The sequence below is a fragment of the Theropithecus gelada genome, chromosome 15, assembly GCF_003255815.1.
Source record: "Theropithecus gelada isolate Dixy chromosome 15, Tgel_1.0, whole genome shotgun sequence".
Lineage (NCBI taxonomy): Eukaryota > Metazoa > Chordata > Mammalia > Primates > Cercopithecidae > Theropithecus > Theropithecus gelada.
The window spans coordinates 90,937,285-90,955,583 of record NC_037683.1 but is presented as its reverse complement, the minus strand read 5'-3'; the positions used below and the strand labels follow the sequence as shown (position 1 = coordinate 90,955,583).

Here is an 18,299-nt window from a genome sequence, read left to right as displayed (position 1 = left end):
TAGAAAGAATGATGCCATCATCTACCTTCCCGTGCACTCACCTGCTGCTGGGACCATCTTATTTACAGCAGATCTCTGTAGGCTAAAAGGTAAAGTTTCAAGGGTTGGAATCTCTGTACCAGGTGAAGGCTGCACGTAAGCTGATAGGAGCGATGGATGAGACCATGTACTTGGGGGAAATACGCAGTGTAAAACTAGCTCATAACTAGGGGTGCTGTCCTATGAAGTGCATATACCAACACAAACCTGCATTTGGACCCAGGACACAACACTTCCAAACTGAGTGACCTTGGACAACCAATTTAAAATCTTTCTGATTTTCAATTTCCCTACTGGAAAAAAAAAAAAAAAGCTGGGTGGTGCTGAGGCTTAAATGAAAGAAGAGGACCTCCACACAGTGAGTCTCTTTGCTCTCTCAACCTTAGCCCTCAGTGCTGTGTGTCTTTCAGTATCTTTTCTTTGCCTTTATCCTGCCCTTTTTTTGCCCCACATTTGGTTTTTTAATTCTTTGAACAACCACAATTTAAAACTAAAGTATATTTTAAAATATGGGTATTTATCAAATACATCTATATCTTCTCTTGCATGAACCCTTAAAATCACTTTTAACATTTACTTTTTGAAATACTCCGTGTCTGAAAGCAAAAATCGGTGGCTTTTAAAATGGGTTTGTGTGTTTGGGGCTGGTGGTGGGGTTAGCTTTAACTATTAATAACATTGTAAGTGAATGACTCTTATTAGCAAAAAGATTCTCTTAGTTTAGATTTTGGGATGTGTCTTGAGTGATTTTTCTGGCGTGAGGACCATAAACCACAGCCTGCCTTGGGGTGATTACATAATCTCTGCATTCATATCAGCTTCACAACGTGTAAATGTAGCCATATTAATGTTTGCTTGGGGTAATCTAGCACTGGATTGGACTCAGCTCCGCTGGGTGGAATAGGAGAAGACATGGCAGTATCATAGTCACACGCAGGGACTCTAAGATGCTGCAGGAGTAGAGAGCTAATCTGATTTGGGACTTTGAACCAAGCCTGGACAGTATAAGGTCTTTCTACAGGTTCTCACTTCTCATATAGGGTTTGTGCAGCCAAGAGTCATTACGAAATGGTGGTTCCCAGGGGCACATGGTCGCATCACAGTTTATCCTTGTTCAATTCATGTCTCGTTTTTCTGAGGTTGTCTATGATGTAAGACCTATGGAGGAACCTGCTGACTTCTCATGTTTGTTCCATTCAGTCCTTCATTGACCATTTCTTTGAGTGCTCTCTATAAAGCAGGCACATTGTTCATAGTACCTAAATGTGTGAATTCCGGGCCCTGCCTTTACTAGATGAAAGGTGTGGTGAGAGATGTATCTGCAAGCAAGCATTTAGGCTATGTGCTGCTTCTGGGTATCCAAGGCACTTTGAGGGCTTTAAGCAGGTAGGGCTAACTATTGGTGGCACACAGGAGAAGGAAATCCTTTTTAAGGTATGTGACGTCTGTGGTGAATGTTGAAGGCCAAGGCGTTGACACCTGACTTCCAGCCCTGCAAGTCTGCATCTGCACCCAACCTTGGCTCATCCCCTAATTGCCAGTTTTCTGGTGTCTGAAATGGGAGGACAGTGTCTACCTATCCTGTCTCTGGAGGCTGAAGCAAGGCCAGTGAGACTGTGTGGACACTTCCCCGTCTGGGGGTTCTCCCATGTGCCCCAGCAACCTGAGCCTGCAAGACAGTGGGTTGGCTGAGGTTTGAGGTTCAGTGTGTGACTGTGAACTTCGGGTTTGTCCCCTTTAGATCAGACCAAGACATTCTTCTCTAATTGAGTTTGTCATTGTAGTTCAATTCTGAGTAAATCCCAGTTCTTTCTCTTGCCGACTGTGAGCTTGCAGAGATTATTTAACCAATTAGAATCTTAGGTTTCTTATCTGCAAAATGAAGATGATAATTGTATTTGCCTGTTTTCACATTGCTATGAAGAAATCCCTGAGACTGGGTAATTTATAAAGAAAAGAGGTTGAATTGGCTCACGGTTCCACAAGCTGTACAGGAAGCATGATGCTGGCATCTGCTCGGCTTCTGGGGAGGCCTCAGGAAACTTACAATCATGGGGGAAGGTAAAGGGGGAGCAGGCATTTCATGTGGCCAGAGAAGGAGCAAGAGTGAGGGGGAGGGGTGCCATACACTTTTAAACAACCAGATCTTCCTAGAACTCTCACGAGAACAGCACCAAGGTGAGGGTGCTAAACCATTCATGAGAAATCACCCCCATGATCCAATCACCTCCCACCAGGCCCCGCCTCCAACACTGGGGATTACAATTCAACATGAGATTTGGGTAGGGACACAGATCTGAACTGTATCAGCAATAGCAAATTCTTCATCAAGTGGTTGTGAGGAGCCATGAGTAGGACCCATCATGTTCCAAACATGGTAAAGGGGTGTCATATGATAAATTATCAAATAAAATATTAGCAAATATTTTAATTCTATTGTCTAAATTTCTGTCACTTATACTGCAACTTTTACTACCTTTTCAAGCAAACTCTCAATCTAATATGAATATAGAGTTTTGATGTCATATTTCACATATGTTCTATCTGGACCTGTAATGCACATTTAAGAACAACAGGGATGGCTTCATACTCTAACGTGTTCCTTGGCTGCTATGTGCAAGTGTTGTGAGTTTTGAGGACCTCCTGAACTGCATGTTGAGACATGAAAAGAAGCAAGCACATAGACACTTGGCACCACTGGGAAACGGTGCTTTCTTGTGCAGGGATGAAGAATGTTTGTTTATCTGAAAGGAAGGAGTTGACTGATTCATGAACCATTTTCTCTCCTCCAAATGTTCTATGGCTCAAATCCTCCCTGCACTCTGAAGCAGCCCTATCATGGCCGCTGCCATCTTCTCAGTGACAAAGCCCTCAAATGCTCAGGTCTTTCAGACATGGTTGCCTGTTCTTTCAAGGACTTAGGGCAAGGATGTGGGGAAGCATTTCCCTGGACTGAGGGTGGCACTTGCCCGAGGCTTAGGCTGGCACTGCTCTGTAGCCTAAAACTGCATAACTATTTGGCAGTCCCTTCCAAATCCAACCCATCAACCTATTAATTGGGATGGGGATTAATACTGCCAGGAGGTCCTCTGTTTCTCCATGTGTTCCTTTGGAAGTCTGATGACAGCGTTTTCCACTTGTTTTGTCTCATAGGAACTGGTGAAAGTGGGAAAAGCACCTTTATCAAGCAGATGAGAATTATCCATGGGTCTGGTTACAGTGATGAAGACAGAAAGGGGTACACGAAGCTGGTTTACCAAAACATATTCACCGCCATGCAAGCCATGATCAGAGCGATGGACACGCTAAGGATACAATATGTGTGTGAGCAGAATAAGGTAACGTGCTTAGGGGGTACTTGCCCTATTTGTGAATGTGTGCCTGCCCACTCTGGTTAGCACAAAGATTCCCTGAGTGCTTTGGTCAGATGCCAGAAGAAGCTCTTGATCCCTGGGGTGGGGATCATCGAGAGGAGTTTGAGGACTTTAGTTAGCCGCCTGGTCTTCTTTCTGCAGGATTTCTCTCATGGTGCTAGCGTGAGGCTACCCAGCATGCAGGGATTGCAAAGTTTGGGCTGTTATTTAGGTTGCTTATTTCCGGCGCTGAGAAAAGGAAGTCATACGTTTTCCCTTTCTGCTAAGAGACCCAGTTAATTTCTTCACTGGAGCCATGGGGACATTGGGTTTACAGTGGCCAGCGTTTCAAGAATTCCCAGTCTCAGGAAATGTTTTCACTAATTGGTGCAGACTACTCAGAGAAATCAGTGGGTTTTGTTTGTTTGTGTTGGGAGCTCACCCATCTTGGGAACTAAGCGAAGGCTCATGAGAACAATGCTAATGGCCCAGCCAGCAATGTGCTTCCGTAAAGTGCTGGTGTCAAGCTGCCATTTGCTTTCCCCTCACCACCAGTTATTTAAAATACAAATCTGCTGAAAACCGGAGGAAAATAATGAGGCAGGAGTGAGAGAGAAGAAAAATAAAATTTTATATGGTACATTGGAATGCAAATCCAAAGGAGAATAATACTGTGTCTGAGTTCATTAAGCAACTATATTAGAAATCAGAGTTTATTTGAAATAATTGATACCAAATGACAACATGACATGATGATAAAGAGAAAAATTCTGTGTCAGATGGGTCTCTTGTGGGTCTGTGAAAAAGGAATTTAGCTAGTAAAATGCCAGAATTGCATGGGCTTTAATATGGACCCCTAAGGACAACTTTATTATGAACTTGTGGCACCTACACTCATATATATATGATTAAAAAGACTGGGCGTGGTGGCTCACACCTGTAATCCCAGCACTTTGGGAGGCCAAGGCGGGCCGATCACGAGATCAGGAGATCGAGACCATCCTGGCTAACACAGTGAAACCTCATCTCTACTAAAAAATACAAAAAATTAGTCGGGTGTGGTGGCAGGTGCCTGTAGTCCCAGCTGCTCGGGAGGCTGAGGCAGGAAAATGGTGTGAACCCAGGAGGCGGAGCTTGCAGTGAGCCAATATCACACCATTGCACTCCAGCCTGGGCCACAGAGCAAGACTCCGTCTCAAAGAAAAAAAAAAAAACGTTTTAAAGCAATCAATTTAAATTTTTATGGGATTACATAGTAAAACACAGTAGGCACCAAATTTTAGACTTACCTTTACCTCATCTCTGCAATCTATGTCTTTACCATCATGTCCTTGCAGCCCTAAAGAAATGAAGGAACACATCTTGCCTACAATTTCACCCTGCAACAGAGTTATGCTAAAAATTGTGTGGAGTGGACCGGGCACGGTGGTTCACGCCTGTAATCCCAGCACTTTGGGAGGCCGAGGCAGGTGGATCATCTGAGGTCAGGAGTTCGAGCCCAGCCTGGCCAACATAGTGAAACCTCGTCTCTACTAAAATTACAAAACATTAGCTGGGCATGGTAGCGGGCGCCTGTAATCCCAGCTACTAGGGAGGCTGAGGCAGGAGAATCACTTGAACCCAGGAGGTGGAGGTTGCAGTGAACCGAGATTGTGCCATCGCACTCCAGCCTGGGCAACAAGAGTGAAACTCCATCTCAAAAAACAAAACAAAACAAAACAAAAAAATTGTGTGGGGTGAATTAGCCTACAGCAAGGGTATCCAGTCTTCTGGCTTCCTTGGGCCACATTGGAAGAATTGTTTTGAGCCACACATAAAACACACTAACGCTCACAATAGCTGATGAGCTTAAAAAAAAATTGCAAAAAAATCTCATTCTGTTTTAAGAAATCTCATTCTGTTTTATGAATTTGTGTTGTGCTGCAGTTAAAACTGTCCTGGGCTGCATGTGGCCCAGGGGCCATGGGTTGGGCAAGCTTGGCCTACGGTATGTCTGGTGTGAAGTAAGGTGAGAGGCACACACTGAGCCACTAGGAGATTCTAGAAGTGACTGAGATGATTCCTTTATACATTGCTGTATCTTTTTGAAAAGGTACAGTTCTTTTTTTACTTACCCTTTCTAATGTACTCTCAAAATTAGGCTTTCTGTGGAGATTTAAGATTACTTCAGAGAAGTGGCATGGCAGGAATGTTCTTGGGGGTGATTTCAGTTCATCTGTTTTCCCCTATTGTAAAATGCGTTTTGTTTACCAGTCGTGGTGAGGTGACTGGGCGAAGCTTGGAATTCAAGGATGGGTTTGTAAACAGACCCACTGGGGAGAAAAGGCTCATGTGTAAGCCACTTCTGCTTACGTTGGCAGCAGCGTTTGTAAAACCTAATCAGCTTAGTTATCAAGGCTCTAGGTTTTTGCTTTTGTTTTGTTTTTCCTCTTGGTCTTCTAGACGTACTTAGTTTATATTTTAAACAAAATGGTTTTATGTGGTTTGACATCTACCACTGTCTCCTTTTCTCTTGACCTTAATTCTTTTGTCTAGGCCATCTCCGTTTGCCTGCTAATCTGTATTAGTTTCCTAGGGCTGTTATAACAAAGTACTTAAGATTGGATGGCTTAAGACAGAAATTTATTGTTTTTACAGTTCTGCAAGCTAAAGGGCCAAAACCAAGGTTGATTGGTTCTGACTGGAGGCTCTGAGAGAATCTGTTGCTGGCTTTTTCCCTGGCTTCTGGTGGTGGCTGGAAATCCTTGCTGTCCGTTAGCTTGTAGACACTTGCCTCCAACCTCTGCCTCTGCCTTCGTCTGGCATTCTCCCCCGTGTCTGTGTGTCCACGGCACTGTCCTCTCTGGGTCTGTGTCCAAATTTCCCTTTTCTTATAAGGACACCAGTCGCTGGATTACGGTCCACCCTAATCCGGTATGACCTTATCTTATCTTGCTTGCATCTACAGAGACCCTCTTTCCAAATAAGGTTACACACTCTGAAGTTTTGGGTCAGCATGAGCTTCGGGGGAACACAATTCAACTCCTCTGGCTCCCCAAGATTCATGTCCATCCCACGTGCAACATACATCCACTCCATCCTAACATCCCTAAAAGTCAACCCATTCCAGCATCAACTCTAAGACCCTAATTCTAATCCAACTATCAACTCAAAAAGTCCCAAATCAGGCTGGGCACAGTGGGTTTTGCCTGTAATCCCAACACTTTGGGAGGCAGAGGTGAGCGGCCATCTCTTGAGCCCAGGGTTTTGAGACCAGCCTGGGCAACATGGCGAAACCCCATCTCTAAAAAAAAAAAAATACAAAAATTAGCCAGGTGTGATAGTGCATGCTTGTAATCCCAGCAACTCAGGAGGCTGAGGTGGGAGGATCCACTGAGCCTGCGAAGCGGAGGTTGCAGTGAGCTGAGAATGGTGCCTCTGCACTCCAGCCTGGGGACAGAGTGAAACTGTTTAAAAACAAACAAACAAACAAACAAAAAATCCCAAATCTCATTGTCTAAATTAGATATGGGTGAGATTCTGGGTACAAACCATCCCGGGCAGGATTCCTCTCCATCCATGACTGTGAAACTAGGATACAAGTCCATTGTACCTCCTGTCTCCTCCTTACTTGCCATGTCTGGCTCAAGTATCTCAATTCCTGTTGTATAAACTTTCTCAGACACCTGAGATGAACTGAATGCTAAAATGGCTTAAGGAGAGGCAGAAGGTGGAATGGAAAGAACACTGGATTGGCTCTAAAAAATCTGGGCTTTGCTCATGGTTCCACTGTGGGTCTAGGGCTGGAGTCTGCAAACTTTTCTGTAAAGGGCCAGGGAGTCAATATTTGTGGGCTATATGATCTCTGTTGGAACTACCTAGTTCTGCTGTTGTAGTGCAGAAAGCAGATATAGGCAATATCTAATAAGTAAACAAATAAGTGTGGCTCAGTTATAAACTCTACTTACAGAATTTATAGTAAGAATAGTAAGTTAAGAATACAGTTGAGAATAGTAAGAACTATTTTTGACTCACGGGCCATGCAAAAAATCCACAGTCCATGAATGGATTTAATCAATGGGCTGTACTTTGCTGACCCTGGTCCTGGGGAAGCTGTACTGTTTCTGTTTTTCTATTTTCTTATCTGTTGAATGAGACATGCTCTGTCTACTTTATAAGCCAATATGAGCAAAAGGAAGTGATTTACAAATTAAATGACCCTCGAGAAACACAAGGTTATTATTGGGGCAGGTTCAAAAATCAGAAATAGGCTCATTTTCTTTTTATTACTTGTTTAGGTCATTTTCATCAATTTATTCTCTATCATTTTCCTGTGGCTATTATTTCTAATCATTTTTTCTCAGGGCTAGTCTTGATTCCAAACATGAAACTGTAACAAAGTACCATGCTTAGGTCATAAAATGATAAAATGATTAGTGGTTCAGTCGTATTCAGTGATAGTTTAGGAGGCATGCTATATGTTATCTTCTTTACAAAGTATTGTATAACTTGAAACAATTGATTAGTTATGGCAGGGATGAACAAAACTTTAGCTTTTATTTTCACAGTGGTGCAGTCTTCTCCTCATTTCTTATTGCTGAGTATTTCTGTATTATCTGCTGTTTTTTTCCGTTTGTTTCTGTTTCTGTTTCAGAGCTACATTTTCTTATGTATGTAGAAGAGAATTAAAAGTGGTTTTAGAGGGTTTTATTTTCATTGTTAGTGAGATTATTGCTCAGCTAGGCTGTTGAAAGTCTTTGCCTATTACTTGACAGGCCACTTATTAAAGGAAATTTATCAGAAATTTAGTTCCGCATTTGTTTTTTTAACTAACATGTTTTTTCAATTAAGACATAGCCTTGAAGATTTTTTCTTATACCTTGCCTGCTTATTTTATTAAGAAAGAAATGATTCATATGTATTTGCTCACTCTGTTGATAAACCTTAATTTTTATGAATGTTTCTCAAGAGTGTTTTATGGGTGCAATTCAAATTTATGACTTCTTGAATAAATATTACAAAGGCATTTGCTCAGTGGCAGGGTTCCTAAGTCTTGTTAGTTTATAATTCATGTTTACTTGTGATGATTTCACAGAAGCCTGAAAAGCATCATAATTTTTGCTGTTTGCAGTCTCTTGAACTTGGGAAATTCTCATTCTAGTCCTGTCCTACAGTGAAGGAAAAAAATATGAACCCCTTAAAGGTTCCGTAGAATCTGTTCACATGATGTAGATACAGAATTTCCCAAGGGCAAAGGTCAAACATTAGTTCCATGTTTAGTAATCACAGGAAAAAAGAAGGCCTATGGGCTCTTCACAGCTGACCCTAGCTCCTTCACTGCCCTTCTGCTCTGCTTATAGGAGCGCTAAACTACACTGGGGTCATGTCATATTTGCACAGGACTTTAATTGTAAGGGCAATCATGACAAGAACCAAAACAAATTTTTAAAAGAAGAGTTAATAGTTAATATGGTTTGGATCTGTGTCTCTGCCCAAATCTTGTGTTCAATTGTAATCCCCACTGTTGGAGGTGGGGCCTGTTGGGAGGTGATTGGAGCATGAGGGTGGTTTCTCATGAATGGTTTAGCACCATCCCCTTGGTGCTGTCCTCATGGCAGTGAGTGAGTTCTCACGAAATCTGGTTGTTTGAAAGTGTGTGGCACCCCCTCCCTCCCCTGCCTTGTTCCTGCTCCGGTCATGTGATGTGCCTGCTCTGGTCATGTGATGTGCCTGCTTCAGTCATGTGATGTGCCTGCTCCCCCTTCACCTTCCACCATGATTGTAAGTTTCCTGAGGCCTCCCCAGAAGTCGAGCAGATGCCAGCACCCTGCTTCCTGTACAGCTTCCAGAACCATGAGCCAATTAAACCTATTTTCTTTATAAATTGCCCAGTGTCGGGTATTTCTGTTTAGCAATGCAAGAATGGACAAATACAATAATTAAACAGTAAGGGGATTATTTTGCCTGCCATTCCACTCTAAGTATCTAATTTAGAAGGGAATGTTGCTAGAAGTGTGAGGACTGGATTTGTCTTCAGAAAGCATTTTGCTCTTCCATTAGAAGCTTTTGCTGCATTCAAAATTCAGTTGAGACTATGGACTTGAGCCGTCCGGTCAACCACCACTCTTGAAAGGTTGAATGTTTTTATTTGAATTGACTCACAAGGCCTCTGCTAATTTTGTTTGAAATTTTCGCAGGTCCCACATTTGGGTAAGGGGATGCCTTTATCACTCAGTCCCTTGGAGTTCCTCTTCTTCCTACTGCTGGGTTTATCAGGCACTAGAACATCCCAAACAATGATTCTCTGTCTTGGCTGCACATTGGAATCACCTGTGGGGCTGTTAGGCCAAGGCCAAGAGTATCATCCCCACAGACTCGAGTTCATGCTCTGGAAGGCAGCCTGAGCATGTGGATTGAGTTGTAGGTCCCTCCCAGGTGATTCTGATTGAGCAGCCAGGGTCGAGAACCACTGATAAATATGTGTCTTGACATAATTTGAAGGGGTTCAATTTGGATTCTGCTTTCCTGTCAACCTTTCCACAGCAGGGAGGGAGATTTCTGGCAGTCTTTTCCATGGAATGACCTAATTAATCTCCACCCAAAAGCAAATGCTGTTTGTTTCCTTTGAGTCTTTCAGGGACAGAGCACAGCCTCATGCCCAGAGCTCCAGCTCTGAGATGTGGACGGGGGCAGAGGAAGAAGCTGCACCTCATTCTCTCAAAATCACACCAGTGGCTCCTTCTCGCCTTCCTTCTCCTACTGTTGCTACCTAGAAAGCGTAATTTCCTTTTGATGGATAAGGCAATCAGAGATGCAGATTGTGTTAATAACAGGTTGAAGGTGTAGGTTTTGTTTATAATAAAAATACCGTATGGGCCATGCCTGTAATCCCAGCACTTTGGGGGCCGAGGCAGGCAGATTGCCTGAGGTCAGGAGTTCAAGACCAGCCTGGCCAACATGGTGAAACCCTGTCTCTACTAAAAAACATATAAAAATTAGCCAGGCGTGGTGGCACATGCCTGTAGTCTCAGCTACTCTGCAGGCTGAGGCAGGAGAATCGCTTGAACCCGGGAGACGGTGGTTGCAGTGAGCTGAGATCACGCCATTGCACCCCAGCCTGGGTGACAGAGTGAGACTCCATCTCAAAAATATATATATACCATATGATTTTGCTTGTGAGTAAATAAAGACATTATATTAGGAAATTAAATAGTTTGTATTTTTACTAATCATTAATACATATTTTGATTTACTGAGATAATTCATCAAGTAAAAAACATAAGCATCAAATATCTAACTTCACATTTAAGCAATCAAATGTGGTATTTTGGGGGCGGGATCATGGGAGAGTATATTTCTAACACCAGAAAGCCCTTTGATAAAATCTCACATCTATGCATAAATAACTCTTCCAGATTTACTTTCCATTCTCAGAAAGTGGAAGGCTGAATTTCCAGGAGAATTTCTTAAAGACACATGTGAGGAAATCAGGCAGAGTTCAGTGAAAATGGTCAATTTCTGTCACTTTTTTATTGGAGAGTTTCTCGGGGCTGGGAGTATTTTAAGAGCCTTTTATGTTGTACTTTTTAAAACATCTGTTTAAATATATTTTTCTATCCCACTTCCTCATCCAATTTGAAAAATTCAGATTCTCCATGAACCTCTGGGAACACAGAGGCCGATGTTCCAACTTTGGCCGTAGCCCAGGGTTGGCTGGTTCTCTGGCGAATGTTAAACTCAGGCCGTGCTTCCCACGTCCTAGTGGGCGTTAAAAATCACATGGTCCATTTTTCTCCTTACCATGTATTCCGTTGAGCTCTACCTGTTGTCACACCACCACCAACAAACAACAAATTCTCCACCAAAACTCTAGGCAGGAGCTTCTCCATTTATCCCAACAGTTTTCTGATTAATCAATGCTTGCTTTAGTGTGAAAACGGCTGTAATCAGAGCTTGAAATATAAGAGTGTGGAAAATGGGAAAGAATAAGATGGAAAGAAGCTGAACTTTCTTCTTGATTGCCATCACAGTTAAACCACCCACGCCCCTTTAAGCCTGAACTGGGATAAGGGGAAGTTTGGGAGCCAGTGATGAGTAATAACATTGATTTGACCATTGAAATGTTAATAAATTCTTCCCCTACCTCAAAACTGAGTATGAACCTACCACATCCAAAGAAATGCCTTTAAAACCTAATGAAAAAGGGAGATCCTGCAAAGTTACAAACAATCCGGAAACTAGTGAGGCTATCATTCTGTTTGAACACTTATGCATCCATTCAACACATATGAAATATTTTTCTGAGTCTTTTAAATTGCAAGCACAGGAGGCTGAGGCAGGAGAATCGCTTGAACCCAGGAGGTGGAGGTTGCAGTAAGCCAAGATGGCACCATTGCACTCCAGTCTAGGCAACAGAGCAAGACTCCATCTCGAATGAATGAATGAATGAATGAATGAATGAATGAATAAAAATAGCATTCAACTTTATATTGCTCTCCTAAAATATAAAGGGGAACATGTGAAACACTCTCATAATTCACACCTTTTGTGAATGTTAGAATCGTTATCAGTGATGCTAGGAACATGCTCATAGATCCAAAATTCTTCAGAATGTGCTTTCCCACAGCAGAGCTGTGCCCCAGTTCTTTGGCGGTAAAAAGGCAACAGAGGTGTGTCTGTGCTGTTCTCCTTTCAGAAGTGCCTTTTCTGAACATCCAGTTACTTCACCGATCAATGAATGCCTCAAACATGTACCAAGAGGTAAATTCCCCTCCCGGGGTTGTTTCGGAGTCCTGCCAAGGGATTCGGGTGTTCATCTGGTATTGGTGAATTTAGGAGCAGATTTGCTTATTAACTGGTTAATAAGCTCTGCAACAGTATCCTAAGCAAAATATTCTAGAAAGCATCCCCTCTGTATTAAAAGTTTAAAAAAAAATTAAATTTGAGGGGTAAAAATGCAGTTTTATTGCATGGCTGTGTCGCATAGTGGTGAAGTCTGGGCTTTCATTTTTTTATTTTTATTTTTTTGAGATGGAATCTCACTCTGTTGCCCAGGCTGAAGCATAGTGGCACCATCTCAGCTCACTAGAACCTCCACCTCCGGGTTCAAGTGATTCTCCTGCCTCAGTCTCCCAAGTAGCTGGGATTACAGGCACCCACCACCACGCCCGGCTAATTTTTGTATTTTTAGTAGAGATGGGGTTTCGCCATGTTGGCCAGGCTGATCTGGAACTCTTGATCTCAGGTGATTCACCCGCCTCGGCCTCCCAAAGTGCTGGGATTACAGGCGTGAGTTACCACGCCTGGTCTGGGCTTTTAGTGTGACCATCACCAAGTAGTCTACATTGTACCCATTAAGTAATTTCTCCTCCCTCACCACCTCCCACCCTTCCTAGTCTCCAGTGTCTATTCTTTCATACTCTGTGTCCATGTATACACATTATTTAGCTCCCACTTATAAGTGAGAACACGAATTATTTAACTTTGTTTAAAAGCTTTTTTAAAAAAAAGTTGGTGGTAGGGAAGGGGACATGTGTTTCAAACAAAATACATGAACTAATCTGATAGAAACAAATTGTTAAAAGGTTTTTGGCTTTGGTTTTGTTTTAATTTTTTTTTTTTTTTTCTTTTTTTGAGACAGAGTCGTGCTGTGTCACCCAGGCTGGAGTGCAGTGGCGCAATCTCAGCTCACTGCAACCTCCGCCTCCCAGGTTCAAGTGATTCTACTGCCTCAGCCTCCCGAATAGCTGAGAATACAGGTGCCCGCCACCACGCCCAGCTAATTTTTGTATTTTTAGTAGAGATAAGGTTTCACCATGTTGGCCAGGCTGCTTTCGAACTTCTGACCTCAGGTGATCCACCCCCTTGGCCTCCCAAAGTTTTGAGATTACAGGTGTGAGCCACCTCGCCCGGCCTCTGTTTTTGTTTTATCAGTAAACCTGCCTTTAGAGTAAAAAGCATATTCATTAGAAGCTAAGACAGTTTGCTTTTTTAACTGGTGCTTCTTTTTAGCAGCTACAGTGTTTTCAGGGAGCTTTGTGACATTGTATCTTGTGTGCTTAACCTTGATTTCTGACACCAAAACACTGCCGGGTTTAATTTAAGATGAGCTAAAACTGATGTAAAATACCTTTCACATTTAACTTTGTATTTTCCCTAAATCAAATTTTAAAATAATGGCACTTTTTTTTTTTTAATGATACTTTCTATCTATCTGTAATTAGAAGTAAAGATATGGGCTGGTTTATGTAACTTGGCCATTTATATGACCTGGTTAGGAAGTTATTTGCCTCTGTGTGTGGGTATACAATTCATTAAGGATAAGAAGATGACGTTTCTAAATTTTCTTTTAAGAAAACACCACTAGTGTTCTAGTCATTTGCATAGTTAAGTTGTGGTTAATTGTAAAAAGGTTGAAGACGACAGGAATAACTCTACGTGTATTTTGAGTGCCTCTAAGTTACCTGCCTTCCTTTTATCCTGAAGGCAGTAGAAGTGGTTGAAAGATGGCATGTGGGAGACCATTATGATTGAGTAGTGGTGGCCCCCAGTTCTCCCCAAGGCTCTGAACTGGTAGTAGGGAAAATGACATGAGTTTCAAACAGAATGCATGCACTAATCCGATAGAAACAGATTGTTAAAAGGTTTTTGGCTTTGGTTTTGTTTTATTTATTTTTTTCTTTTTTTGAGACAGTCTTGCTGTGTCACCCAGGCTGGAGTGCAGTGGCACAATCTCAGCTCACTGCAACCTCCGCCTCCCAGGTTCAAGTGATTCTACTACCTCAGCCTCCTGAATGCTGGGAATATAGGCGCCCGCCACCACGCCCAGCTAATTTTTGTATTTTTAGTAGAGATAAGGTTTCACCATGTTGGCCAGGCTGCTCTCAAACTTCTGACCTCAGGTGATCCACCCGCCTTGGCGTCCCAAAGTTTTGAGATTACAGGTGTGAGCCACCTCACCGTATCCCAGTGGGTGTGATCCTGCCCACTGTATCTCTGCTTTGTGTTGATATAGAATGTCTTCCCAGGTAGGTTATGTAGAGATTTGCCTTTGCTTTTGGGTTTTATCACCATGATGGTCATTATTTGGAGTCCCTGATGACTGGAGCTCTCCACAATGTTAGGAATTACTCCAAATGAGGAAGTCTTCTTTCTGAAGGCCAGGTTAGCTCTTGGTGTGCTAGAAGGGGACAACAGCCAGCCTGAAGTGAAATTCCTGCCCTGTCATTTTTATCCTCAACAGTTTTGGGCAGCTCCCCAAAAGTCTCCGTGTTTTTATTCCCTTCCTCCCTGGAAGGCTATGTTGGCTCCTGGTGACATTACAAAATTTAAATGTGTGAGTAACCTACCTTTAGAAGCAAAAAATCACATTCTGCTGTGTCCTGAACAGGCTACCTTTTTCACCAAAGCTTTTTTGATTGGGCTTCCTAGTTAATAAGACACGGCATTAAGTACAATGTTATATATAATATGTCAATACAAGCTGTTTTACTTCATATAATACAAGAGTTCTTTTCAGACATATTTAAAAAGTACGAGGATATGGCCAGGCATGGTGGCTCACACTTGTAATCCTAATGCTTTGGGAGGCTGAGGCAGGTGGATTGCTTGAGCCCAAGAGTTCAAGACCAGCCTGGGCAACATGGCAATACCCTGTTTCTACAAAAAAATACAAAAATTATCCGAGTGTGGTATGCATCTGTAGTCCCAGCTACTCAAGAGGCTGAGGTGGGAGAATCACCTGAGCCTTGGGAGGTCGCGGCTGCAGTGAACCGTGATTACACCACTGCACTCTGGCCTGGGTGACAGAGTGATACCCTGTCTAAAAAAAAAAAAGTACCAGGATAAGCACTAGAAGTACACATACACAGACTTGCAGTGAAGAACCTGTGTTGTCCAATGTGTGTGGCTTACAGGTGCATCCTCACCCTCTTCCTGTTGATGATACCTCTTTTTCGGCTCTTTATACCTATTTTTGAAACAATGAATTAATGGGTGGCCCCTCACTTCCTATTTTTGAATGAATGAATGAATGAGTGGCCCCTGCCTGTGGACATGGGCATCCACATCTGCACCCCGCTCCACACCACAAGAACAAGCACCTATGGATAGGAAAGTCCTCACAGAGAGCTCAGGTCAGAAGGGCAGGAAGATGAAGAATTCCCATGATATTTTTCAGGTTGCTTGATTTCTGTTAAATTTGGCGATGAGAGGGTTAAAGGATTGGGGGGAAATTTTCCCTAACCAACGTGCCATTTCTGTGATTCCTCTACTCTCTCACTAGCAGAGAAAGGTCCAAACTGCACCAGGCACTTGGCTGTCTCTGGCTGTTCACACGTCTGAGTCCACCCAACCGTGGGCTCTGTGTTAAGGGAAATCAAGAGCCTGTTCTTTTCAACCATGATCCTCACTTTGCCATCTTTAAGAGACAGGTTGTCATTAATGTCGTGAGAATGGTTTGTTTTTATTTTCTATATTTGGGCAGAGATTACTCTTGTCACTGTCCACAAAAGTGTAACTTGATGTCCTTCCTAACCCCCATGCCAGGTCAAGACCTGTGTTACTTCCCCCTGCCCCCCTACCATTCCCCACCCCCAATGGGGTCTCACTTTGTCACCCAGGCTGGAGTGCAGTGGTGCCATCTCAGCTAACTGCGACCTCCGCCTCCTAGATTCAAGTGATTCTGTCACCTCAGCTTCCGGAGTAGCCAGGACTACAGGCGCACACCACCACACCCGGCTAATTTTTGTATTTTTAGTAGAGACGGGTTTCACCATGTTGGCCAGGCTGGTCTCGAACTCCTGGCCTCAAGTGATCGGCTGCCTTGGCCTCCCAAAGTGCTGGGATTACAGGCGTGATTCACCGTACCCGGCTGACCTGTGTTACTTGGATTATGAACGCCATAAGCAAAATCCATCTATGACAGTTTTGCTTCCCTGCCTCCTAGTGGGTGGTATCTCTGCCACTAAAGGTTGATGTGAATGGTGAATGGCTGATAATGCTAAATAATAATTTTCACCTAGGAAACTTAGACAAAGAGACCTAACCCATAGCAATAGCAGACGTTTAACAAATCTATGTTATATGAATGTAATGAATAGCGCAAGCTAAGAGTGCTTTCTAAAGATTGGGCCCAAGACGAAATAAAATGGGCAACTAGTCTGGTATTACAGAGCTTCAAGGATTTAATGGTCCATTGCCTTGAAGAGGAGATCCTTGAGTAAAGGTTTCCTGGAGACCTCTAAGTCTTCAGTGACTCTCTCTGCTTGCAGGTCATATACCACCTGCCCCTGTCAGTGCCCATCTCTCCCCATAGTGTGAAACTCTGTTACATGTCTGTGTCTTCTAGCTTTTTTTTTTTTTTTTTTTGGTACAAGGTCTTGCTGTATTGCCCAGGTTGAGTGCCGTGGCATGATCATGGCTCACTGCAGCCTCGACCTCCCAGGCTTAAGCCGTCCTCCCACTTCAGCCTCCTAACTGGGACTGCAGGTGCAAACAACCATGCCTGGCTAATTTTTTATTTTTTTTGCAAAGATGGGGTCTCACTATGTTTCCCAGGCTGGTCTTGAACTCCTAGACACAAGTGATCCTCCTACCTTGGCCTTTCAAAGTGTTGGGATTACTGACGTGAACCACAGAAACTGGCACCAGCTCACTCTTGAATTCCTCAAGAGCAATGCTTTATTCATGTCCATTTCCTCCAGCTCTCAGACAAAGGCAATGTATAAACAAACAAACAAATACCTTTTGAATTCCAGATGAACACCATTAGAAATCTCAAGTTATTACATCATAGTTTTGGCATTTTAAGGGCGAGGAACCCAATAGCAGATCAACAGGCTCTCTTTTATTATTTTTGCAAGCATTGTGGTTTTGGGCAGCAGCATCTGCCTGGCTCTGCCATATGCTCATTCAGCTTCAACCACAGTGACCTCCTTTCTTTTGGTCCCTGTATTCACAATGCTCCTTCAAGCCCAGGACTTTTCCACATGCTCCTCTCTCTACTTTGTTTTTCTCTTTGCCCGCCCAAGTCTTTCTTGTCCTCCACTAGAATGGAAAATGCATGAAGGCCAAGGTCTATGCCTACTTTTCCCCACCTTTGTAGCACAGTGCCTGACATGGGTGCAGGCCAGTTTGCCAAAAGCCTACCTACTGAAGAACCCATTCCTGGGGCAAAGGAATGTGATTTTTTTATGAGCCCATGCCGGTGACCTTAAGGCCACATTCTGGCTTTTCTTGAACCTTTCACAGTGTCTAGCCTCATTTCCTCTCCCTATTGGATTGTGGTTTCCTGCTTCTCGCGGGCCTCACTGTCATCTCATGTTCTCCATCTCCCGGAACGACCTGAAACTGATTTCCTTTGCACTCATAAATAGCTAACTTCATGTATTGGTCTTAAATAAGATATCTGATAATCACAGAAGACTTTCTTTGACACCTTCTTTTTCCGCCCACCCTCCCTTGGGTTAGATACTCTTTCCAGTGTACCTGTAATGCCCAGCATCCTTCGTATTACATTATAATTCTTAATTTGTGCATCTCTTCCACTTCAGACCAAATGGAATCATGTCGGGTTCACCTCTGCATCCCTTCGGGCTAAATAAACGTGAAGTCAATGACATTAAAACCCTGTGTGAAGACAATATTATCAACTCAAATGTATCCATAGTATCCGCAACCTCAGAGGACATGCTCAGCTGTTCTCCCATGGGATAGATTTTTGCCTCCTTGACTTTGGGTCTGTGGTATTGGGCAAAAAGCAACAGGGGTCCACATGGCCATATTTGTCTTTTTCCAAAGAAATATTTGGCCATTAGAAATACTGCTTCTGAGTTGCAAGATAACCAAAAAGCCTTGCATGGGGCCCTAAATCTAGTTTGGGAAGCTTGGGATTGGCCATGCTTAGCCCTTGGGATGTGTTTGTCGAGC

General features: G+C 43.1%; 1 protein-coding gene and 1 long non-coding RNA gene across 2 annotated transcripts in view; one reads left to right on the top strand and one right to left on the bottom strand.

The window, feature by feature from the left end:
* GNA14 (G protein subunit alpha 14) overlaps positions 1-18,299 on the top strand; it is a 220,631-nt gene that overhangs the window by 117,533 nt on the left and 84,799 nt on the right. Inside the window, exon 2 of the mRNA XM_025359602.1 lies at positions 3,193-3,377. Coding sequence (XP_025215387.1) covers positions 3,193-3,377 — 185 coding nt within the window. The remainder of the gene's footprint in view (positions 1-3,192; positions 3,378-18,299) is intronic.
* LOC112608039 overlaps positions 5,998-18,299 on the bottom strand; it is a 63,586-nt gene continuing 51,284 nt past the window's right edge. Inside the window, exons 2-4 of the long non-coding RNA XR_003115931.1 lie at positions 15,238-15,339; positions 14,720-14,797; positions 5,998-6,261 (exon numbers count right to left, since the gene is read on the bottom strand). This is a non-coding gene — a long non-coding RNA (uncharacterized LOC112608039). The remainder of the gene's footprint in view (positions 6,262-14,719; positions 14,798-15,237; positions 15,340-18,299) is intronic.